Source organism: Rhinatrema bivittatum, chromosome 5 (genome assembly GCF_901001135.1).
Source record: "Rhinatrema bivittatum chromosome 5, aRhiBiv1.1, whole genome shotgun sequence".
Classification (NCBI taxonomy): Eukaryota; Metazoa; Chordata; class Amphibia; order Gymnophiona; family Rhinatrematidae; genus Rhinatrema; species Rhinatrema bivittatum.
Window position 1 is genome coordinate 370871358 of NC_042619.1, and position 24934 is coordinate 370896291.

The following is a 24934-nucleotide window of genomic DNA, read 5'->3' on the forward strand; positions in this document are numbered from 1 at the left end:
CACCTATTCTCACACACACAAACCCCAGGAAGACACCCATTCATGCTCACACACAGACACACCCTCAGGCAGGCAACCATGCATTCACACACATACACCCCCAGGCAGACTCCCATTCATACACATGCACCCACTAAAGGCAGACCCCCCTTCTCTTTTGCCAGCAACCTCGGAGCCTCTCTCATTCCTCTGCTGCTACTGTCACTGATGCCGCATGACTCTTGGGGAAGCGCTGATTGCCGCTACTGGCACTGAAGCCCATTCTGCTGCCTCTGTACAGGCCCCGTGGGTTTCCACTTCCTCCAAGCTGATCTTCTACATTGTGAGATCCGCACAGAGAAAGGGCTACTCTTGCACATTACCAAGATTACATGTGCCAATCAGTAAGAAGTAATTTTTTTTTTTTTTACCTTTGCTGTCTGATCTTAGTTTTCTAATCGGTTGGTCACAGGCTTTTTTGTTCCATCTTTCCTTTCTTATTTTTTTGCCAATTCCTTTCATATTGTCTTTTTTTCTATTTCTTTTCTCTCCATCTATCTTCTTCTCTCTCACACACACAGTCTCTCACTCCCACATGCTGTCTTGCTCAAGCACAGGCTCTCACATGATGTCTCTCAACTCACTCTCACACACAGAGACACAATCTCTCAACTCATCCCATACACGTACACAATCTCTCAACTCATCTCATACAGACAAGCTACGGGCCCTCAGCCTCTCTTTTACCTCTGGGCCTCCTCTTCACGGGTCACTGCAGGATGGGCTCTGCAGCAGTCCTGATCTTCTCGGGCCGATCCGAAGTGGCGGCCCTGCTACTGGGCCTCCTCCTCTTCTCAGCCCGCTGCAACAACGCTGCTCCTCTTCTGCACGTGGCTGATGCTCCTCCTCCTTCCTGCCCATGCGACTCCAGCAACATTTTTCTTCCGGGGCCGCGCAGGCAGGAAGGAGGAGGAGCACCTGCATGTTTAGACGTGACCTTGTTCTTCAGGCCATGGTGACATAAGCTCCACCACAGCCCTGCCGATCTTCCTGCTGTGTGCCTTCGGCACAGCACAGCGATATTTCACTATTCAGCCGCCAGTGGGATGAGGTCCACCGGCGGCCGCATTGGCTCCCCCTGACCTCTCCTTGCTCCGCCCAGTCATGTGCACCGGGCTTGCGCCACACACCGGCACACTAAAGTGTCACGACACACACTTTGGAAAGCTCTGACATAAGGGAACATTTACATTACATGTAATAAAAATTCCATCAAAAGTAAAGACACAAGAAATATTTTGTATTATGAACCATCCAGCAGACCTGGATGTCAGGATAGGAGTCTTGTATTCCCTCAAAGAGCCACTAGCAGAGGGGCACAGTGACAACTGACAGTGTGCCATTTACAAGGGAAAAGTGGTGAAAAATTCAAACATTTTTTCCTTTGCAAATAGCGCAAGAGTGTGCAACACACATCCAAAAGAAGATCTCTCTTCTGCGGGGAATCCCGGGACCACTGCGGAATCCCTGGCAGGTCCACCGACTGATTGACATGGAAGGCAGACACCAACTTGGGGACGAAGGTAGGAACCGTGCACAGCGAAACTATCATCGTAGATCCTAAGAAAAGGATACAAACACGACAAAGCCTGCAACTCCGAAATCCATCGAGCAGAACAAATGGCAACCAGGAAAACAGTCTTCAAGGTCAAATCTTTTACTGGTACCCTACGTAGAGGCTCAAAGGGAGCTCCACAAAGCACAAGAAGCATCAAGTTTAAACACAAATCTGGACAGAACGGGCAGACGGAAGGGCGTAAATGCTTGACCCCCTTGAGAAAACAGGTTAATATCCGGGTAAGCCGTCAGCGAATGGACCGTGAAACCTGCTGCGTAAGGCACCTAAGGCCGCTAGCGGGACCCGAAGGGAATTGAATGCTAAACCCTTAGCCAAGCCCTGTTGAAGGAAATCCAACACCTGGGGAACATCCGATAACAGAACCCAAGGAGCGCTGCAGGCATCACGCCTCAAAGAACTTCCAGACTAACATAAGCCATAGAAGTAGCCGGTCGTCACGCCTGAAAAAGTGTGGAAATTACCTGTTCTGAATATCCCCTCAATTGCAATTGTCACCTCTCAAAAGCCAAGCCGCAAGAGAGAAGTGATCCTCACAATCCGAAAATATGGGCCCCTGACTGAGTAGGCGCAGGAAATGAGCCAGCTGCAGGGGGACCTTCCAGAGCGATTCAAACCAGGTCTGCGAACCATGGATGGCGTGGCCACTCTGGAACTACCAGCACTACGCTGCCTGGATGCCACTCTATGCGTAACGAGAGGCTAGGGGGGAAAGCCATAGAGAAGAATTCCCATGGCCTACCTAGCCCAGCTCTCGTAGATGACTGAAGAAGTGGTCCGTCTTCGCATTGGCCCGAGTTGCCATCAGATCCAACTGAGGCATGCCACACCTGGCATAAATGAAGTTCCAAGCTTCGGGAGCTAGCTCCCACTCCCCCGGATCGAGCTGTTGCCGGCTGAGGAAGTTTGCCTGAACATTCTCCAGCCCCGCGACATGCGACCCGGCGATGCCTTTGAGATGGTGCTCCGCCCAGATGAACAGAAGCCTTGTTTCCAGCGCCACTGCTAGGCTTCTTGTCCCGCCTTGCTGATTTATATAAGCAAACGTTGTCACGTTGTCCGAGAACACTCAAACCATTCTGTTTTAGACTAGGGGCAGGAACGCTTCTAGGGGAAGATGGACAGCCCTCATCTCGAGGGGGTTGATGGATCAGGATGTCTCCATTGGTGACCAGAGACCTTGAGTGGATTTGTTTAAACAAACCGCTCCCCAGCCTGACAGACTGGCATCTGTGGAGACAACCACCCAATTCGGAGGCTCCAAATCCACTCCCTGCTCCAGGATGCTGCGCAAGAGCCACCACAACAGACTGACTTTGGACTCTGGAAGCAGAGGCAACGGTAACTGGAATTGTTCAAACGCCAGGCTCCACCTCAACAACAGCGCACGCTGCAAAGGCCGGAAGTGAGCGAACACTCACGGAAGCAAATCCAAGTTGGAGGCCATGGATCCCAGAAGGAGGGCACTGACCTGATCGTCACGTGGTCCGATGCCAGAAAAACATTGCCTTGGGAGGTATCGAAAAGCGCCCCTAAGTAAACCAGCTACTGGATTGGTTCCAAGTGACTTTTCTGGCCATTTATGATCCAGCCAAGCAACTGTAAGGTGAACATCACCCTCTTGACCAATCTCTCGCAGTCCTCCCGAGACTTCGCTCAAATCAACCAGTCATTCAGGTACGGGTGAACCAGGACTCCCTCCTTGCAAAGGAACAATGCTTCGACCACCATGACCTTGGTGAAGGTGCGTGGTGCCATTGCCAGGCCGAAAGAAAGAGGTCAAAACTGGAAATGTTGATCCAGCACCTTGAACCGCAGGTGATCCTGTTGGATTGGGAAGTGCAGATACGTCTCTGTGAGGTCCAGGGATGCGAGAAACTCCCCTTTGTGCACCACAGCCACCACCGTCCTCAAGGTCTCCATTCAAAAACGGGAAATCTGAAGACAGATTCCCTTCTACAAATCTAGGATGGGACGAAAGGTGCCTCCTTCTTGGGAACCACAAAGTACACCGAGAACCGTCCCTGGCCCAGCTCCGCTAGGGAAACCAGGACAATGGCCCTGAGGTCGAGCAGTCATTGTAGGGGCCCTTGCACTGCTTCACACTTGCCCCGCGAAGCTACGCGGGACTCCACAAAGGCCTCCCGAACCAGGCGCGAAAACTCGAGAGTGTAACTGTCCCCGACTACTTCCAAGACCCAGCAGTCAGAGGTAATCCTTACCTACTCCGTGTAAAAGCTTGACAATCTGCTTCAGACAGCTTCTAGAATGGAATGGGTGCCCCTGGCTTCATTGGGAGGACTTTCCACATCCAGCACCCTGGCCCGCAGACTCTACCTGGGCGACGGCCTCCACAAAAGGATATAAGAACATAAGAAGTCGCCATGCTGGGTCAGACCAAGGGTCCATCAAACCCAGCATCCTGTTTCCAACAGAGTACAAACCAGGCCACAAGAACCTGGCAATTACCCAAACATTAGGAAGATCCCATGCTACTGATGCAATTAATAGCAGTGGCTATTCCCTAAGTAAACTTGATTAATAGCAGTTAATGGACTTCTTCTCCAAGAACTTATCCAAGCCTTTTTTGAACCCAGCTACACTAACCACATCTTCTGGCAACAAATTCCAGAGCTTATTTGTGCACTGAGTGAAAAAGAATTTTCTCCGATTAGTCTTAAATGTACTACTTGCTAACTTCATGGAATGCCTCCTAGTTCTTCTATTATTCGAAAGTGTAAATAACCGATTCACATCTATTCGTTCAAGACCTCTCATGATCTTAAAGACCTCTATCATATCCCCCTTCAGCCGTCTCTTCTCCAAGATGAACAGCCTTAACCTCTTTAGTCTTTCCTCATAGGGGAGCTGTTCCATCCCCTTTATCATTTTGGTTGCCCTTCTCTGTACCTTCTCCTTCGCAAACTATATCTTTTTTGAGATGCGGTGACCAGAACCGTACACAGTATTCAAGGTGCAGTCTCACCATGGAGCGATAGACGCATTATAACATTTTCCGTTTTATTAACCATTCCCTTCCTAATAATTCCTAACATTCTGTTTGCTTTTCTGACTGCTGCAGCACACCGAGCCGACAATTTTAAACTAGTATCCACTATGATGCCTAGATCTTTTTCCCAGGTGGTAGCTCCTAATATGGAACCTAACATTGTGTAACTACAGCAAGGGTTATTTTTCCCTATATGCAACTCCTTGCACTTGTCCACATTAAATTTCATCTGCCATTTGGATGCCCGATCTTCCAGTCTTGCAAGGTCCTTTTGTAATGCATCACAATCCGCTTGTGATTTAACTACTCTGAATAATTTTGTATTATCTGCAAATTTGATAACCTCACTCCTCTTATTCCTTTCAAGATCATTTATATATATACACAAGCCGTTAAGCCCGTTAAAACAGGCGAGATACCATCGGTCAGACCGGCACAGTTAGAGCCGTTCTGTTCTCCAAAACGTCTTACCCTTCCCACTTACACACACTCATATCCTCTTACCTTTTCCTTCCATCCCCTCTCCTTCCCTTCCCCTCAGCCCTCCTCCACTGCCTCTTTTTATGTTCTCCAGAACATTTTACCCTTACCACTTATGCATTCACATCTTCTTCCATCCCCTCTCATCCTCCCTTTCCTTCCTCTCTCACCTCATCCACAACCCCTTCCCCTCTCCCGATGTTGTCGCACCAGCAATGGCAGCAGCTCGGGTCCTTCATTCTTGCTGCAAGACGTCGGCCGCTCGCCCGCCACCATAGGGTCCCGTTAAGCGCAGCCTGCTGGACTCCGGAGGTGTCTCTCTCTTGCGTGTGCCTCACCACCACACTCGTTGCTGGCCTGCCCGACGCTTGGATAACTATATAAACAGGACCGGTCCAAGTACAGATCCCTGAGACGCTCCACTGAGAAAATTGACCATTTAATCCTACTCTGTTACCCGTCTTTTAACCAGTTTGTAATCCACGAAAGGACATCGCCTCCTATCCCATGACTTTTTAGTTTTCTTAGAAGCCTATTATGAGGGACTTTGTCAAATGCCTTCTGAAAATCCAAATACACTACTTCTACTGGTTCACCTTTATCCACATGTTTATTAACCCCTTCAAAAAAATGAAGCAGATTTGTTAGGCAACACTTCCCTTGGGTAAATCCATGTTGACTGTGTTCCATTAAACCATGTCTTTCTATGTGCTCTACGATTTTGATCTTGAGAAGAGTTTCCACTATTTTTCCTGGCACTGAAGTCAGGCGCACTGGTCTATAGTTACCCGGATCGCCCCTGGATCCCTTTTTAAATAATCAGGGTTACATTGGCCACCCTCCAGTCTTCAAGTACAATGGATGATTTTAATGATAAGTTACAAATTTTAACTAATAGATCAGAAATTTCATTTTTTAGTTCCTTCAGTATCCTAGGATGCATACCATCTGGTCCAGGTGATTTGCTACTCTTCAGTTGGTCAATCTGGCCTACTACATCTTACAGCTTCACAGTGATTTCGTTCAGTTCGTCTGACTCATCACCCCTGAAAACCATCTCCGGAACTGGTATCTCCCAAACATACTCATTAGTAAACACGGAAGCAAATAATTAATTTAGTCTTTCTTCCCTAAGAGCCCCTTTAACCCCTCAGTCATCTTATGGTCCAACCGACTCCCTCACAGATGTATTGCTTCAGATATATTTTAAAAAGTTTTTATTATGAGTTTTTGCCTCTATGGCCAACTTCATTTCAAATTCTCTCTTCGCCTGTCTTATCAATGTTTTACACTTAACTTGACAATGCTTAATGTTTTATCCTATTTTCTTCAGATGGATCCTTCTTCCAATTTTTGAAAGATGATTTTTTGGCTAAAATAGCCTCTTTTTCCTCACCTTTTAGCCATGACGGTAATCGTTTTGCCTTCCTCCCACCTTTCTTAATGCGTGGAATACATATGGACTGTGCTTATATGATTGTATTTTTAAACAATGTCCATGCCTGTTGAACACTTAACCTTTGCAGCTGCACCTTTCAGTTTTTTTTTTATTTTCTTCATTTTATCAAAGTTTCCCTTTTGAAAGTTTAGTGTTAGAGCTGTAGATTTACATATTGTCCCCCTTCCAGTTATTAGTTTAAATTTGATCATGTTATGATCACTGTTGGCTGACCTGGACCCCCAAAGAAGCTGAAGGCCTACCAGTGCGAAATCTGCGAAAGTCCCGAAAACGAGTTTGAGAAGGAAAAACCTTCCCTGAAGGTTTCCTGTCCTCCGGTAACCTGTTGCCCTTGGACTCCCCAAGTAACTTTACCAACTGATCCAGATCTTCCCTGAAGAGAAGCTTGCCCTTGAAGGGGAGGTTACAAAGCTGAGATTTGGAAGACAAATCCACAGACCAATTTCGCAACCAGAGGAGTCTACGAGCCGCGACGGCAGATACCACACTATGTGCTGAAGTCCACACCAAATCATACAACGGTGTCTGCAACATATGCAAAACCAGTCTCCAGACGCGCGGCCTATAAGGGCCCACCACCGCCAGCACTCTGAGCCGTGGATGCCTCTTGAACCTAACACAGACAGGCCCTTCTGAGTGAGGCTGGTACAAATAGTCACCCGAAGATGCAGAGCAGGAACCTCAAACTCGCTTGAACTGGATCTCCAGTTTGCGGTCCTGTATGTCCTTCAACACGGCAGCCCTGGCCACGGGAATGGTGGTCTTAGTCACGGCAGACACCGCCACATCTATTGTCGGCATCTGTAGGAGGTCCAAAACATCCTGCGATAGGGGGTAAATCTTCGCCATCGCTCTGCCCACTCCGGGCTAACCAGTTTTCAAACCTTCTTCTGCAGCGGAAAAAAAGAGGTCGCCAATCCACGAATCCCATCCAGGACTGGGTTAATCCCTTCGCTGTCAGACTCTTCTTGAGCCACCTTGACCCCCAGAACCTCCAAGACCTGTGGATGAGAGGCCGGAGCTCCTCACACTTAAACAAGCGCACCACGCTGGGATCATCGCCCTCAGATGGCAGCTTGTCCAAGTCCAGGTTGTCCTGGGTCTCATCGCCCATATCCTGACCCAAGCCTGAAACTGTGGTGTCTCCCAGCAAGGCTGGTAACCTATCTTCGACCCGGGTCCTCTGCCGGTCCCCTGAAGGTTGTTGAGCATCCGAGGGCCCCCTGGCTGCCTGCTTAGCCTGAGGTTCCTAAGTAACATCCAGCCATGCTGCTCTCTTCAAAGCCGCCTGCTTCCTAGCCAGGAAAGCCTGGTGAAGCAGCAGCACAAACTCTGGGCAAAACTTCCCTGGGTCCTCACCCCCCTCAGCTGAGGGGTCCAGTAGCCCAAAGTCATCCCCAAAGGAGAAAACCTGCTCTACAGGGGATAGAATGGGAGGGGCTCCTCGTCCCGAGATATCCGACAAGGTTTCCCCCCTCCCCGCGGGGGTGGGCATCGGCCCGGAGGAACGTAGACCTTGCCTGACAGGCCTCTCCCCCGAAGAAGTTCCCTCCTGCCCCGTGCTACCAGCAGAACAGAGGGAATCCGCATCTAGGGCCTGTTCTGTCGTGCCACGCGCGCGGTAGGCCACCATTTTAACTCGGGCGCCATGGGCCTGCCTGTGCAGCAAAAAGAACACGGTCGTCAGCAAAAAGAACAAAATTCAAGCCGGGAAACCTCCGCATGGCAGACAAAGCTAAAAATAAACACCTCCCTGCAAGCGCGAAGCTCCGAATACAGAGGCCTGCCGGCGAGAGATGCACCTAGGAAAAAAAATGCGCATGAAGGCTTCCCCCCGCCCACCTACCCGGAGCCCTGGGACGTCGACAAGGCCCCCGGGGGTCTAGCTGCCCTTCTCCAACTGAGCTGCTGACAACGGCACGGCCCGTCCCCATAACAGACTCCACTTACCTTGAGGAGATTAGTCTGCTGCTTTTTTTTTTCTCTTTCTTAAAAAAAACTTCAGTCAGTCAGATACCCTAGGGGTCTGAGGGAAACCGAGGAAAGGGAGCCGCTTCAGTGGTCGAGGGAACGAGGCGCCCCTGGTTGTTGAAGCCACTGGACCGTTGCGGACGAGACTCAGGCAGGGGTGTGCAACCCCCTGGTCGCCCAGCTTCCACTGAGAGATGACCCACAAAGGTGCTTAACACCTCAGGGAGCAATACCACTAGCCCTTTTTTCTCTTTTTTACAACAGACTGCAGGATTGCACCTCTACCAGCTGCTGGAGTCAGAGAAATACTGAGGGACTGCAGGTGGCACTCTCAATTATGTAGCAGTGCCCAAAGGTTTTGTTCTCTGCCTCCATCTGCTGGTAGGGATGCATAACCCACTGGTCTGGACTGATTGGGTATGTTCAGGAACATTAGTTACTTAACCTTAGTGTCTTAAATTATTTCCACAAAACACGGCAGGAAACTTACTTGTTTTTGTTGCTGGGCCTTCTTGAGAGCTTCCAGCCTTCTCTCTTTTAGACGTTCCAATTCATCTTCATCCATCTTGTCCAATTTCTCAGACTCCTTGTCAAGCTCCTCTTCCATGATTTTGGTAGTCTGCAGCATTCGATTCTCAATCACTTTTGTAATTAGCTCAACTGATGGATCAGCAGCCATTTTTTAAATTTAGAGTCAGACCTGCCAAAATATAATATTCATTGTGTGCGTCTGTTATCACATTGTGATGGATACATTAAGATGTGCAACAGCTAAACCCTTTTGCATAACTGACTGTGAAGCAGGGGCTGCAAATTCCTGGCCCCCAGACCTCTCGTGGCTACCCATCAGAACCAGGAATCTAGCATAGTGATGCCATGTAATACAAACAAAAGCAACAGCTGGAATTTGAAAATTCCCCCTGGACTTAATCGCCACAGACAAAATACAGTCATATACTCCTGGCCCCTCCAATGGGGGAGGGGGAGAGGGAGTGCACAGCGACTACATTCCCCCATCAATGGAACCCAAATTTTTTCTCCCTCATCACCCAAATTCAGTCCTCTTTCAACTCCTCCAGTCTCAACTGCAGCCCCTACACTTTCCTCTTCCTCACTCAGTCGTCTCACTTTCCTCCACCCCTTCTGCAGCCATGCCACTAATTCCTGGGCTCTGAGCAGGGCTGAAGACACCATCATCTCACCAGCCGAGAAAATCTACTCCTCATCTCAGATGAGTGGATTTTGGCAAAACTGGGCAACAGCTTCATAAGTGGTACAAGCTGTGTTCATTTGTTCCATGGCAGCCCAGTATCCTATTTTCCCCCAATGCACACACCTGTTATTAAAATGGAGGTAGATTCGCAAGAGTTGGGGGTTGCTGAGAGGAGAGAGAGCACAGCACTCTCCTGTTCTGAAATTAATGAAGTTGGTTTATAGCTGTAAAATTCTTGCTTCCCTGTTCTGACTGAAGAAAAAAAAAAAAAAAAGATTTAAATAAGTGCTTTTAAAATTCTCTCTGAATAATTGATCTGAAAATATATTGTTGCTTGGTTAGGGAATCTACTTCAGGCAAAATTGAGGCTCTGTTTTTACCTGAGCACTTTTGGGAGAAGGCTTTTGGTAGTAAAGGGGCACTTAGAGAAGATAAGGCCATTGAAGAATGATTAAATGATTTCTTTGCTTCAGTGTTTACTGAAGAGTATGTTGGGAAGATACCCAATCCGGAAAGGTTTGCATGAGTAATGATTCAGATGGACTGAACCAAATCACGGTGAACCTAGATGTGGTAGGCCTGATCGACAAAGATGAGTAGTAAATCACCTGGACCGAACTCAAAAATGAAATTTCAGATCTATTAATAAAAATGTGTATCCTTTCATTAAAATCATCCATTGTACCTGAAGACTGGAGGGTGGCTAATGTAACCCCAAATTTTAAAGAGGGCTCCAGGGGAGATCCAGGAAACTACAGACCGGTTAGCCTGACTTCAGTGCCAGGAAAAATAGTGGAAAGTGTTCTAAACATCAAAATCACAGAACATATAGAACGACATGTTTTAATGGAACAAAGTCAGCATGGCTTTACCCAAGGCAAGTCTTGCCTCACAAATCTGCTTCACTTTTTGAAGGAGTTAATAAACATGTAGACAAAAGGTGAACCAGTAGATGTAGTGTATTTGGATTTTCAGAAGGCATTTGACAAAGTTCCTCATGAGAGGCTTCTAGGAAAAGTAAAACGTCATGAGATAGGTGGCGATGTCCTTTCATGGATTACAAACTGGGTAAAAGACAGGAAACAGAGTAGGATTAAATGGACAATTTTCTCAGTGGAAGGGAGTGGGCAGTGGAGTGCCTCAGGGATCTGTATTGGGACACGTGCTTTTCAATATATTTACAAATGATCTGGAAAGGAATACGACGAGTGAGGTCATCAAATTTGCAGCTGGTACAAAATTATTCAGAGCAGTTAAATCACACACAGATTGTGATATATTGCAGGAAGACCTTGTGAGACTGGAAAATTGGGCATCAAAATGGCAGATGAAATTTAATGTGGATAAGTGCAAGGTGATGCATATAGAGAAAAATAACCCATGCTATAGTTACACAATGTTAGGTTCCATATTAGGAGCTACCACCCAAGAAAGAGATCCAGGCATCATAGTGGATAACACATTGAAATTATCAGTTCAGTGTGCTGCGGCAGTCAAAAAAAGCAAACAATGTTGGGAATTATTAGGAAGAGAATAGTGAATAAAACAGAAAATATAATAATGCCTCTATATCGCTCCATGGTGAGACCGCACCTTGAATACTGTGTACAATTCTGGTTGCCACATCTCAAAAAAAGATATAGTTATGATGGAGAAGGTACAGAGAAGAGTGACCAAAATGATAAAGGGGATGGAACAGCTCCCCTGTGAGGAAAGATTAAAGAGGTTAGGACTTTTCAGCTTGGAGAAGAAACAGCTGAGGGGGGATATGATAGAAGTGTTTAAAATCATGAGAAGTCTAGAACGGGTAAATGTGAATTGCTTATTTACTCTTTTGGATAATAGAAGGACTAGGGGGCACTCCATGAAGTTAGCATGTAGCACGTTTAAAACTAATCTGAAAAAGTTCTTTTTCACCCAACATACAATTAAACTCTGGAATTTGTTGCCAGGGGATGTGGTTAGTGCAGTTAGTGTAGCTGGGTTTAAAAAAGGATTGCATAAGTTCTTGAAGAAGCCCATTACCTGCAATTAAGTTGACGTAGAAAATAGCCACTGCTATTACTAGCAACAGTAACATGGGATAGACTTAGATTTTGGGTACTTGCCAGGTTCTTATGGCCTGGATTGGCCACTGTTGGAGACAGGATGCTGGGCTTGATGGACCCTTGGTCTGACCCAGTATGGCATGTTCTTATGGAATATCTATGTGAGGGCACTAAGCAGCATGCACAATTTAACACATTGTTTTTGTGCAATCTTCCTGCTGCATCCAGAGTATGGTTTTCGAACAAACGTTGTGCACACAACTGCAGGTAGAACTGTACTGCACCTTATTACATACAGCTCTTTAGGGGGTTATTTTTTAAACTTTTATTGTGTGCGTTATGGCACCCGATAAGGCCCTAACGCACGCAATAAACCCCTATAGCACGCGAAAAGGGGCTTTTCACGTGTGATAGGATGTTAATTAGCTGGAAGGGAGGAGTCTGCCATGGCACCGCTGCCGGCGATAATGTGAGGGACATTATCGATGGCAGTAGCACAGCGAATAGCACCACCTTTTACAGTGGCGCTATTTGCACCAAAGGCTGCAGCTGGCTGCACCGAAGAATGATGAATCCAGCCCTTACAGGTCAATACAGTACAGTGCGCTCCACTGGCTGTTAACCCGCGATTGGACATGCGTTTGACGCGCTAGCTTTACCCCTTAGTCAGTAAGGGGTAATAGCGTGTCGAAAACACGCGTTCAACCCCCCGAACCTAATAGCGCCCGCAACATGGAAATGCATGTTGATGACCCTATTAGGTATTCCCGCGCGATTCAGAAATCAGAATGTGCAGCCAAGCCGCATATTTTACTTTCAGAAATTAGCGCCTACCCAAAGGTAGGCGCTAATTTCTCTGGGCACCGGGAAAGTGCACAGAAAAGCAGTAAAAACTGCTTTTCTGTGCACCCTCCGACTTGATATCATGGCAATATTAAGTCAGAGATCCTGAAAATTAAAAAAAGTTAAAAATTTATTATTTTTTTTTAAATCGGCCTGTGGCTTGAAAACCAGACGCTCAATTTTGCCGGCATCCAGTTTCCGAACCCGTGGCTGTCAGCGGGTTTGAGAACAGACGCTGGCAAAATTGAGCGTCAGCTGTCAAACCCACTGACAGCCACCGCTCCTGTCCAAAAAGAGGCGTTAGGGACGCGCTAGTGTCCCTAATGCCTCTTTTTGCCACGGGCCCTCATTTGAATACAGAATCGCACGCACAGGAGAGTGGCCTGTGCGTTCGCCTGCTCTCCCGCGACTTTTACTGTATCAGCCCATTAGTTTGTTAGCTCTCTGGTGTGGCAGGGATTTATTCTCCTTGAATATTGTGTTGTTTTTAATTAGATTATATACATCATTTTGACATTTTATTGTAAAAACTGGAAAGCAATTAATTTATTTTTTTAAAAACTTAATAATGCTGTGAGCCATCTCAATTATTTGAAAAGTGGCACTAAAAATCCAAAATATTTGTTAACCATTCATGGTATAGTCATGTTAGCTTAGCCGTTTTACCTCGAACTGTACACGCTATCAATACCATGGAAAACATTTAAATGGTGAATACATATTGACTAATAAAAAAAGAACGCGCGCAAAACTGCCTCTAAGAAGACTTCTAAGTATTGCTTGTTTTCATGTAGAACTCGCATCTCGCCACTGGAGCCCTTGGAGACTGAAAGAGATTAAGGGACCGAAGCTAGGAAGACGGAGCAGCCATCCCCCTTTGTGACCCGCCGCAGCAACTTTTCATGGCCCGCGAAATGACAGAAAGCCCCCCCCCCCCCCCATATCTCGTGCTCCGACAAATACCAACGGAAGACCCGAGCCGACAGCAAGCAAGCAAGCGCGCGCCCCGCATGCGGAGAGCAACCGGCCCATAGCAACCGCCTTCCCCACTCTGCGAGAGTCCGACGGTGCCAAAAAAAAAAAGACGGCACGCGAAAACCTAAGCTTCATCTGTGCGATTAAAGAACATCATTAACACCAAAGCTCTTAACGCGCGAAAACCAGAAACAGCCACTGCCGGCCGGCTTACCGCGTTACTCTTCCACAACTATTCTCGTCTTCCGCCTGGTAGACCTGCTTCCGGTTATTAGAATAGCTTGCAAGGAACGTCACAAGGGAAAACGAGTTTACGTATTCATTCGTGTCGCTTGTTTAGTGCGTCACTTCCGAGATTCGATAGTGGTGCTACGGGACTGGAGACTCAATAAGAACTACAACTAAGTTGTAGTTCTTATTCGCAAAAAAGGATGAGCATATTAACGGAATTGTTGCTAAAAACAAAGGATAGTGCAATAACTGGAATCCAATGGACTACAGGATCTAAAATAGTATGATTTTTACTAGAGGTAGTTCTTAGGTGAATCTACATTCATTTTGTAACTGAATGGCTAGAGAATAAGATCAGGAGGAGAGTGCTAGAGGTAGTGTACTTTAATTTTAGCCTTTGGCATGGAAGACACTGTATGAAACCGGAACCGGCAATTTTAAAACAAATCGTAGGAAGTATTCACTCAATGTATAGTAAAGCTATGAAATCATACTAGAGGATGTGGTCAAGGCAATTAACATAGTGGGGTTCAAAAGACGGTTATTGAAGATCCTGAAGGAAAAGTTCTTAAACAGTTATTAGCCAGGTAGACTCAGAAAAGCCAACGCTTAATCCATGGGCTTGAGATACAAGATCTGCTGGGTACTTGTGACTTGGACTGACCACTGTCAGAGACAGAATGCTGAGCTCAATAGGCCTTGGTCTGATCCAGAGGCAGGCCACTGTCAATGGAAAGAAGGCTCTGGAATGAGGGGTCATAGGATTAGGGTGAAAGGGGGTAGACTCCATAATAATTTAAGGAAATATTTCTTTACAGAAAAGGGTGGTGGATGCATGGAACGTCCTTCCTGTGCCGGTAGTGGAGATAAGGACAGTGTCAATTAAGAAAGCTTGAGACGAGCATAGAGGATCTCTGAGAGAGAGGAAGAGAATATAAAACTGAGCTGGATGTGTGGATGGCAGACTTGAATGGGCTATATGCTCTTTATCTGCTGTCATATTCATGCTTCTGTGTTTCTTTTTGAGTTTGGTCACTAAGATCATCAGATATAATCACCCCTGATCCCACTCTTTCTTTGTGCACAGGACTTCATTGTACTGCTTCCTGGGGGTTTTGTAACCCAAATGTGTGACCTTGCATTTTTTAGCATTAAATCGTAGTTGCCAGAGTCTAGACCATAACTTTAGCTTCACTGGATCCCTCCTCATGTTTTCCACACTTTCCAGGTTATCTACCCTGTTGCAGATAAAAAAGCAAACATTTTTTGATTGCCTTTCTGAAGTATGGCTAAGTAAAGTGTTGAATAGAATTGAACAAAGGACTATTCCTCTGGCAGAACACTGGTAGCCCTCCTCTCCTTTTTCCTTGGAGTGAACACTGTTTACCACTACTCTTTGTTACCTCTCAATCAGTTTGTAACCCAGTCACTTTAGGGTTTATACCTAGGGTGCTCAGTTTGTTTATAAATCACATATCCTGAACCATGTCAGAGGCCTTGCTGAAATCTGGATTCACTATATCTAGAAATCTTCAGTTTTTATTTTATTTTCCTGTAAATGTATCAGTTTATTGTAACAAAAATGGGAGAACGTTAGTGGAAAAAATGACTCTCTTCTTCCAGTGATGTTCTCCTATTTTTGTTTGTTACAGTAAACACTGATAAATTCCTGGGAAAATAAAATAAAAACTGAAAACATCTACATCTACTGCTCTCCCCTTATTTAACTCTCTGGTCACCTAGTTAAAGAAATTGATTAGATTCGTCTGACAAGGCCTATCTGGTAAAATCATGCTGCCTCAGATCTTATAATCTATTAGATTTCAGAAACTGCTCTATGCTTTGTTCTTTCTTTAGCAGCAATTCTATTAATTTTCGCATCTCTGAGGTCAGACAAAACAGCCTGTATTTCTCAGAATCCTCCTTACTTCTAGTTTTGTGAAGAGGAACCATATTTGTCTCCAGTTCTTTGGAACCACTCTTAACTCTATGGAAGCATTGTACAGGTCAGACAATGGAACTGCTAGAACTTCCCCAAGTTCCCTTAATGTCTTCAGATGTATCCCATCTGGACCGATTGCTTTATGTTTTTTTAATGTGCTAGCTCCTCGCGAACATAGTCTTCTGAAAATTGATTAAGTTCTACCTCAATTCCATTCTGTCACACTCTCAAGGAAAGCAAAAATGAAATTTCAGATCTATTAGTTAAAATTTGTCACCTACCATTAAAATCATCCATTGTACCTGAAGACTGGAGGGTGGCCAATGTAACCCTAATACATAAAAAGGGCTCCAGGGGCGATCCAGGAAACTACAGACCCAGTGAGCCTGACTTCAGTGCCGGGAAAAATTGTGGAAACTTTTAAAGATCAAAATCACAGAGCATATAGAAAGACATGGTCTAATGGAACACAGTCAACATGAATTTACCCAAGAGAAGTCTTGCCTCAAAAATCTGCTTCATTATTTTGAAGGGTTTAATAAACGTGGATAAAAATGAACCGGTAGATGTAGTGTATTTGGATTTTCAGAAGACATTTGACAAAGTCCCTCATGAGAGGCTTCTAAGAAAACTAAAAAGTCATGGGATAGGAGGCGATGACCTTTTGTGGATTACAAACTGGTTAAAAGAAAGGAAATAGAGAGTAGGATTAAATGGTCGATTTTCTCAGTGGAAAAGGGTAAACAGTGGAGTGCCTCAGGGAGCTGTACTGTTGTGTCCGTCAGTTCCCGACGCCCTCTCTCCGCCCTCCTTACCTCTTTGGCGCCTCCCTCTTTGCCCGCGGGAAGATTGGCTGCCTCGGTGTTCTTCTGCCAAAGTCCTCCGGCATCCCCGGACCGGATAGACACTGCAAACCGCCATGTTTCCTGGAGGCGGCCCCAACTGAAGTACCGGTGATGGCGCGAACCTCGGGGGCGTCCCCCGAAGATGACGTCATCCGCGACGGATATATAAGGTCTTAGAATTTGTAACAGATTGAGTTAGCAAGGGTTACTCTACCTAAGCTACTCTGCCTCCTCGGACTTACTAGGGGTACCCGCTCCTCGGGGGCCTTGTTCTCGCCTTTCTTTTTCAGGTGACAGTCTGGAACCGGTACTCGCTCCTCGAGGCCCTCGTTCCCAGACTTACTCGGTACTCTCTTCTACCTGGAAGTCATCACTGCCAACTACATCAGTGAGTTACCATCGCTCTCTCAGAGCTTTCCCTGGAACCAGGTACTAGCTCCTCGAGGGCCTATACATTCCAGCTCCTGGGCTTCTATGAGACATTGTGTGAGTGTTACCATCTGGTTCAGTACATGAACTCTGCATACCCTGCCTACTCACTATATTTCAGTTTCTCTACAGCTCAGCCTCCAGGGATCGCTGTTCCAGTATCTGAGGGACTACAGCCCAGCCGCGCATTCCAAGAATGCCGGTATATAAAAGTTAAAAATAAATAAATATATTGTCTAATAAAAGAACTAGTGTGTGTCTGTCTCCATACTCTGAGCCTGACCAGTGGTCCCTCTCGGGATCTTCCCCCGGGGGCATGGTCATCTGCCACCGGTCCAAGGATCCACCCACAACTCTCCTAAATAACAAAAGATTTTTAATCCCAAGCAGACTGTTAACTCCGAACTGAACAGAATTGCTAACTCCATGGATCCGGCACAACTGAATGCCTTGCAGGCCATACTGGGCCTGGCCTAGCGCATTGTGGAGCAGCAAGACGCCTTTGAGAAACTTACCGCAGCATTTTATCAGCTACATACACAGAAGGTTCAAGGCACAGCCTCCAACCAAAAAGGTCAGTTACAGGAGGTAACTTTAAAGACTGCTGTACCACTGGCGGCTCCTATCCGCTTTTCCGGAGAAATCCAGAAGACCAAGGGCTTTTTGAACCATTGCTGTATGCACTTTGCCTTACAGCCGTCTCTGTTTCCTACGGCTTTCTCCAAGACTACCTACATCCTCTCGTATCTGGATGGTAGGGCCCTGTCGTGGGCATCTACCTTGTGGGAATGCAAGGACTCCATTTTGCAGGACATTTATGGACTTATTTAAATCCGTCTTCGATGACCCTGCTCGAATGTCTGTAGCCGGTTCTGCTTTAGTGGATTTGAAGCAAGGCAACAGATCATTGGCTGAATTTGCCATAGAGTTCAAAACTCTTGCGGCAGAACTCTGCTGGGACCCCAGATGTCTCAAGACTCTCTTTTGCAGAGGCCTGGATAACCGTTTGAAGGATGAGCTGGCCACTCACCAGACACCTGACTCGCTGGATGAATTAATAGCCTTGGCTACTTGGATTGATCACCGGCTCCGGGACAAGGTGAAGGAACTCTGGCCTAGGGTGTTACCCGGGTTGAAACAGGCCAATGCTGTCTCTACACCTCAGATGGTTCCAGTAGTCTCTGCTGCTGATACAGATGAACCTATGCAACTTGGTCACGGTCGCTTGACCTCCAAAGAGAGAAGATTTCGGAAGAAGCGCAGCCTTTGCATGTACTGTGGTCAGCCCGGCCACGATGTCTCTACATGCTCCATTTGTCCGGGAAACGGACTGGCCTAAGTCCTACAGGAGGACTGTTCTTAGGCCTTGCCGCAACCTCTCCTCCGTTCTCTCTCCCAGTCTCTTTGACCTACGGACCAGCCACAGTTCAGACTCCTGCCCTGATGGACTCAGGAGCAGGAGGCAATTTCATTCTCAGACGTCTAGTGGAAGACCTGAGGAGTCCCCTAATCAAATTAGAAGATCCATTACTGTGTTACAACTTGTAGTGGGCTTTGGACGTTCCCCAACTTCGCCATTTCCACTGAAGATCTCAGTGACTTCCCCAGCAGCTCATCCATCGCTGCTGATATCTACAACCAATACCAGCGAATTTTCTTCCAAGACTTAAGACCCACCTGTCATCAATGCAGAAGACTACTTAGAATACAAAGTCTAAGAAGTTCTGGACATTCATAAAAGAGGCAAGACTTTTGAATACCTTCTAAAATGGGAAGGTTTCAGCCCCGAAGAAAACTCTTGGGAGCCTCAGACCAATATCCTGGACAAAGAGATGCTTTGTCAGTTCCACCTCGCACATCCTTCAAAACCTAAGCCTGGTACCCGAAGAGGAAATCGCCCTTTGAAGGGGGGTACTGTTGTGTCCGTCGGTTCCCAACACCCTCTCTCCGCCCTCCTTACCTCTTTGGCGCCTCCCTTTTTGCCTGCGGGAAGATTGGCTGCCACGGCGTTCTTCTGCAGAAGTCCGGCGTCCCCGGATCGGCTAGACGCTGCAAACCGCCATGTTTCCTGGAGGCCTAGGGGCGCGCACACGGCGCGGCCCCGACTGAAGTACCGGCGATGGTGCGAACCTCGGGGGCGTCCCCCGAAGATGACGTTACCCGCGACGGATATATACAGATTGAGTTAGCAAGGATTACTCTACCTAAGCTACTCTGCCTCCTCGGACTTACTAGGGCAGTGATGGCCAACCTTTTGAGCTCAGTGTGTCAAAATTCATAAAAAAACTGAGCATAACTCGGGTGGTGTGTCACTTCTAGAAAAATCCATAATTTTGTGATATTTGTAGCTCTAATCCATAACAGAAAGTTATAATTTTAATATATGTTTTGTATTTATTAATAAAGCAAAAACAAATAATTCTTTACCTTACCTGCTTAGTGACTTTTTTGTTGCTGAATTTCATTGGCTAAATGTTCAATTGAAGGTTGGTATTTCGTACACTTCAAGCCCAAGCAAGCGTTACAAACTTCATCTGTCAGTCGGTTTCTTTTATTGGCTCCCATTCATTTTCACACCACTTCCTCCCCATCCCCCAGGCATGCACACATTCATTCTCACACACACACAGACCCCCAGGCAGGCACTCATGCATTCACACACCTACACCCCCAGGCAGAGTCCCATTCATACACATGCACACACTAAAGGCAGACCCCCCTCTCTTTTGCCAGCAATCTCGGAACCTCTCTCATTCCTCTGCTGCCACTGTCACTCTGCCACATGGCTACTGGGGAGGTGCCGATTGCTGCTACTGACACTGAAGCCCATTCTGCTGCTTCCTCTGTGCAGGCCCCGTGGGTTTCCACTTTCTCCATGCTGATCTCGTACATTGTGAGATACGTAGAGAAAGTGCTATTCTTGCACATTCCCAAAGATTACATGTGCCAATCACTAAAAAGTAATTTATTTTTTTTTTGCCTTTGCTGTCTGATCTTAGTTTTCTAATTGGTTGGTCACAGGCTTTTTTTTTTTTCCACCGTCCCTTTCTTATTTTTTTTGCCATTTCCTTTTATATTGTCTTTTTTTCTGTTTCTTTTCTCTCCATCTTCTTCCCTCAAACACACAGTCAGGTTCTCATTCTCACATGCATTTCTCTTTCTCACACACACACAGGCTCTCACTGTCACATGCTCTCTCATATAATCATTCATACACAATCTCTCACTGGTACATGCTGTCTGATTCTCACACACACAGGCTCTTTCTCACTCCCACATGCTGTCTTGCTCAAGCACAGGCTTTCACTGTCACATGCTATCTTTCATATAATCATTCATACACACAGGCTCTCACTGTTACATGCTGTCTGACTCACACACACAGGCTCTCACTGTCACATGCTCTCTCATACAATCATTCATACACACACACACAGTCTCTCACTGGCACATGCTCTCTCTCATACAATCATTCATACACACACAGTCTCTCACTGGCACATGCTCTCTCTCATACAATCATTCATACACACAGTCTCTCACTGGCACATGCTCTCTCTCATACAATCATTCATACACACAGTCTCTCACTGGCACATGCTCTCTCATACAATCATTCATACACACAGTCTCTCACTGGCACATGCTCTCTCTCATACAATCATTCATACACACACACAGTCTCTCACTGGCACATGCTCTCTCTCATACAATCATTCAAAGACACACATACAGTCTCTCACTGGCACATGCTCTCTTTCATACAATCATTCATACACACACACACACACACAGTCTCTCACTGGCACATGCTCTCTCTCATACAATCATTCATACACACAGTCTCTCACTGGCACATGCTCTCTCTATCTCACACACACAGGCTCTCACATGCTGTCTCTGCAAACATTCAGGTCCTCACTCTCACACACAATCTCTCAACTCATCTCATCACGCACACACACACACACACACTCTACAAACCCTCAGCCTCTCTCTCACCTCTGGGCCTCCTCTTTGCGGGTCGCCGCAGGATGGGCTCTGCAGTGGCCCTGATCTTCTCGGGCCACGGCGGCCCTGCTACCGGGCCTCTTCCTTTTCTCGGGCCGCTGCAACTTGGAATTCGCGGCGGCCGGTAAGCGCAAGTGCTGCTCCTCTTCTGCACGTGCTGATGCTTCTCCTCCTTCCTGCCACGCGGCTCCGGCAACGTTTACTTCCAGGGCAGCACAGGCAGGAAGGAGGAGGAGCATCAGCGAGTTTAAATGTGATCTTTGTCTTTGGGCCGTGGTGACGTGAGCCGCGCCCGGGGGCATTGGAGGGGGGTGGAGGGGTCTGGAGGGTAGGCGGATACGAAAAAACAAATTTTAAAGGGTCGGCGCAGCCGATTAAAAAAATAATAAAATTCCCGATAGTCCATGAAACGCTGCGCGTGTCAGCAAAAACGTCTCGGCGTCTCACCTCTGACACATGTGTCATAGGTTAGCCATCACTGTACTTGGGGTACCCGTTCCTCGGGGGCCTCACTCTCTCCTTTGTTTTTCAGGTGACATTCTGGAACCGGTACTCGCTCTAGTGTGTGTCTGTCTCCATACTCTGAGCCTGACCGGTGGTCCCTCTCGGGATCTTCCCCCGGGGGCGTGGTCATTTGCCACTGGTCCAAGGATCCACCCACAACTCTCCTAAATAACAACAGATTTTTAATCCCAAGCAGACAGTTAACTCCGAACTGAACAGATTCGAGAGTATCGAGTAAGTCTGCTGGATGCAGCAGACTTACTCGGTACTCTCTTCTGCCTGGAAGTCATCACTGCCAACTACATCAGTGAGTTACCATCGCTCTCACAGAGATTTCCCTGGAACTGGGTACTTGCTCCTCGAGGGCCTATACATTCCAGCTCCTGGGCTTCTATAAGACATTGTGTGAGTGTTACCATCTGGTTCAGTACATGAACTCTGCATACCCTGCCTACTCACTATATTGCAGTTTCTCTACAGCTCAGTCTCCAGGGATCGCTGTTCCAGTATCTGAGGGACTACAGTCCAGCCGGGCATTCCAGCTCACTACTGCCACCTCTGGTGATTCAGTATATTGTCTAATAAAAGAACTAGGCTGTGTCTGTCTCCATTCTCTGAGCCTGACCAGTGGTCCCTCTCGGGATCTTCACCTGGGGGCGTGGTCATCTGCCACCAGTCCAAGGATCCACCCACAACTCTCCTAAATAACAACAGATTGCTAAGCCCAAGCAGACTATTAACTCCAAACTGAACACTGTACTTGGACCGGAGCTTTTCAATATATTTATAAGAATCTTGAAGACTTTTTTTTTTAAACTTCTCTTAAGTCATTAAAAGCAAAAACAAAATGCAGCATCGATACCGCAAAATCAGCCATATTAGCCCACAGTACTACAGTAATGACCCATTTTTCGTTTATCCACTCCAAATGCAACCCCCCCCCCAGACACAACAACATTCATTCAGCCCATACAGATGACCCCTCCAGAGTATAAGCCCTCAGTACTCCACGATTCCACGGATAGCAAGGGAAGCACTACCCCAGCTTCTACCCCTTAGGTAGCAAGTAATACCTTGGCCCAGAGTTCAAAGTAGCCTTTCGTGAAAAAAAATGATTTTTGATTTTTTACTTCCCTCTTCAGAATCATTTCCATCTGTGCATTTTGCTGCATCAGGGCTTTCCATCGATCCAATGATGGCTCCTCCAACCTCCAACACATCAAAATGGACTTCTTTGCAAGAAGGGTGGCTATCGCAAGAATTTCCTCTCATCCTGAGGTAGTACACATCCACCCTTCCAAGTACACAGATAAAGCCCAGACCAGGAAATATTACATCCCATCAACTTATATAAGCTATAACTTGATTCCAAAAAGATTACAGTTTTTGGCATCCCGTAAACATATGACAAAAACTGTCTGAAACAATCTTACATTTCAAACGTGTCAGAGTCCCACAATTTCATTTTGACTTCCCATACCCTAGTAATATAAGTTCTGTGCAGCAGCTTGAACTGGATCTCCCTCCTATTGGCAGAAAGGTAATACTGATATATTTATGTAAAGGCCTGTGATATCAACTCTACATGTATGTTGATCCAAGATCCTCACTCCACTGTGCAGCCAAATGCAATAGATGAGGAGCTGGTACATCAGAGATTGGCTGTCTCATCCAAATAGCTATTTTGTTGAACTTAGGCAAAGTCTCCAAGAAACTTTCTTCATCATCATTCGATATTATAAAGGAAACATCATTTGTATAAACACTAAAACAATAGTGTTAAGCTTACAAGTATGCAAAAAATTGATTTCTTGGGATATCTCATTCCTCTCACAACTGCTCGAATGAATACAAGCAGGAGGCCTAAGAGTCTAAATTATGAAGCCCTTTTCTGGACCACTCCTGAAAAATGTAATTGCCCAAGCCAGGCAAGAAATCTGGATTCCCAATCAGTGTCAAGAAGGGTGAGACCGATGAAGTATGGTCCACGAACCCCTGCCACCAGGACCAAGCCTTTCTTATCGCCATAAACCATAATGCCAAAACTTTCAGAGAGCATAGTTTGCTAGAGCTTAAATGTATCATTAATCAAGGAATAAGGGGATGTCCAGTCTGGCATCTATCCCTTCACATCAAATTTAGAATGATTAAACGCTCACTCCTGTACACAGGAAAGGAGACGTGCAGCATTATAAATAGGTAAATGCTTTCTATCCTGCCTCAGCACATTGAAACTCACCCTCGCCCTTCTATTACGCCGTATAAAAGAACCAACCATAGATCGAAAGGCCTTAATACTCTGTCTTAAGCCACAAAGGCAGCATTTGTAGAGGGTAGAGGATTTTAGGGAGAATAACCATTTTCACCAAGGCACATCTGCCTAACACAGAGAGAGGAAGAGCCTTCCATCGCTGCAGCAGATCTTTGATTTTTCACAATGCAGATTCAACATTTAGTTTGTAAAGCTTCTCAGCCAAATGAGCCACCTGGATGCCCAAATACCGAAAGTGAGACCCAGGCCACACCAACAGAAAGGCCCTCTCCCAATGACTCTGTACACTAGGGAATAGAGGAAATGCTTCATATTTCCCATAATTGATCTGGAACCCGGAAAAAGACCCAAATTCATTGATTACATAAATAAATGTCCCGGGGTTACCAACATAAATCATCATATCATCCGCAAAGAGACTTAATTTAACCGCTTTGTGTTTTTTATCTGTATATCCTGAAATGAATGGAGACCCTGTAGCTTTACTGCTAGTGGTTCTAGAGCAAGAACAAATAATAAAGGGGATAATGGGCACCCCTGTTTTGTGTCCCTAACCAGCGCAAATATCTCTGAGAGTGTCCCATTTACCAGCAGTTGTGCCTGAGGTAGCTTATATAATAATTTAACCCATAATAAGAATGATTCCCTAAATTTAAATCTCTCGAGTGCCCATAGCAAATATGACCATTCCATGCCATCAAACTCCTTTTTGGCATCCAAACTGATGAGGAGGCCATTCTGGTTATTACCCGCAGAAGTATACACTGCAATCAGGGTTTTTAATAAATCAGAATTAGAAAGTCTTCCTGATCTGGAGAAATCACTTCCCACACCACTGAATTAACTCACAAGGCCAGAATTGCTGCCACTAATTTTATATCCTGATTGAGGAGAGAGAATTGGGACTATATTATTGAGTGAGAATAGGATCCTTCCCAAGCTTGGGCAACAAGACTATCGTAGCAAGATTATGCCCCCTGTCAAATTCTCCCCTCGCCCTTGCTGCATGAAACATATTCCTTAAAAATGTAAGTGTGTAATCCCCTAGTTTCCAAATAGAGAAAGGTGGTTAGTAGAGTACTACAG

General features: G+C 46.2%; 1 protein-coding gene across 2 annotated transcripts in view; it reads right to left on the reverse strand.

Annotated features, from left to right (window-relative positions):
- TXNDC9 (thioredoxin domain containing 9) overlaps window positions 1-13958 on the reverse strand; it is a 47432-nt gene extending 33474 nt beyond the window's left edge. Inside the window, exons 1-3 of one of the 2 annotated variants that reach the window (XM_029604784.1) lie at window positions 13829-13958; window positions 9872-10000; window positions 9026-9235 (exon numbers count right to left, since the gene is read on the reverse strand). In XM_029604784.1, coding sequence (XP_029460644.1) covers window positions 9026-9214 — 189 coding nt within the window. In that variant the 5' untranslated portion in view covers window positions 9215-9235; window positions 9872-10000; window positions 13829-13958. The remainder of the gene's footprint in view (window positions 1-9025; window positions 9236-9871; window positions 10001-13828) is intronic. The other variant, XM_029604783.1, reaches the window with a different exon arrangement.
- Between the last annotated feature and the right edge of the window lie 10976 nt (window positions 13959-24934).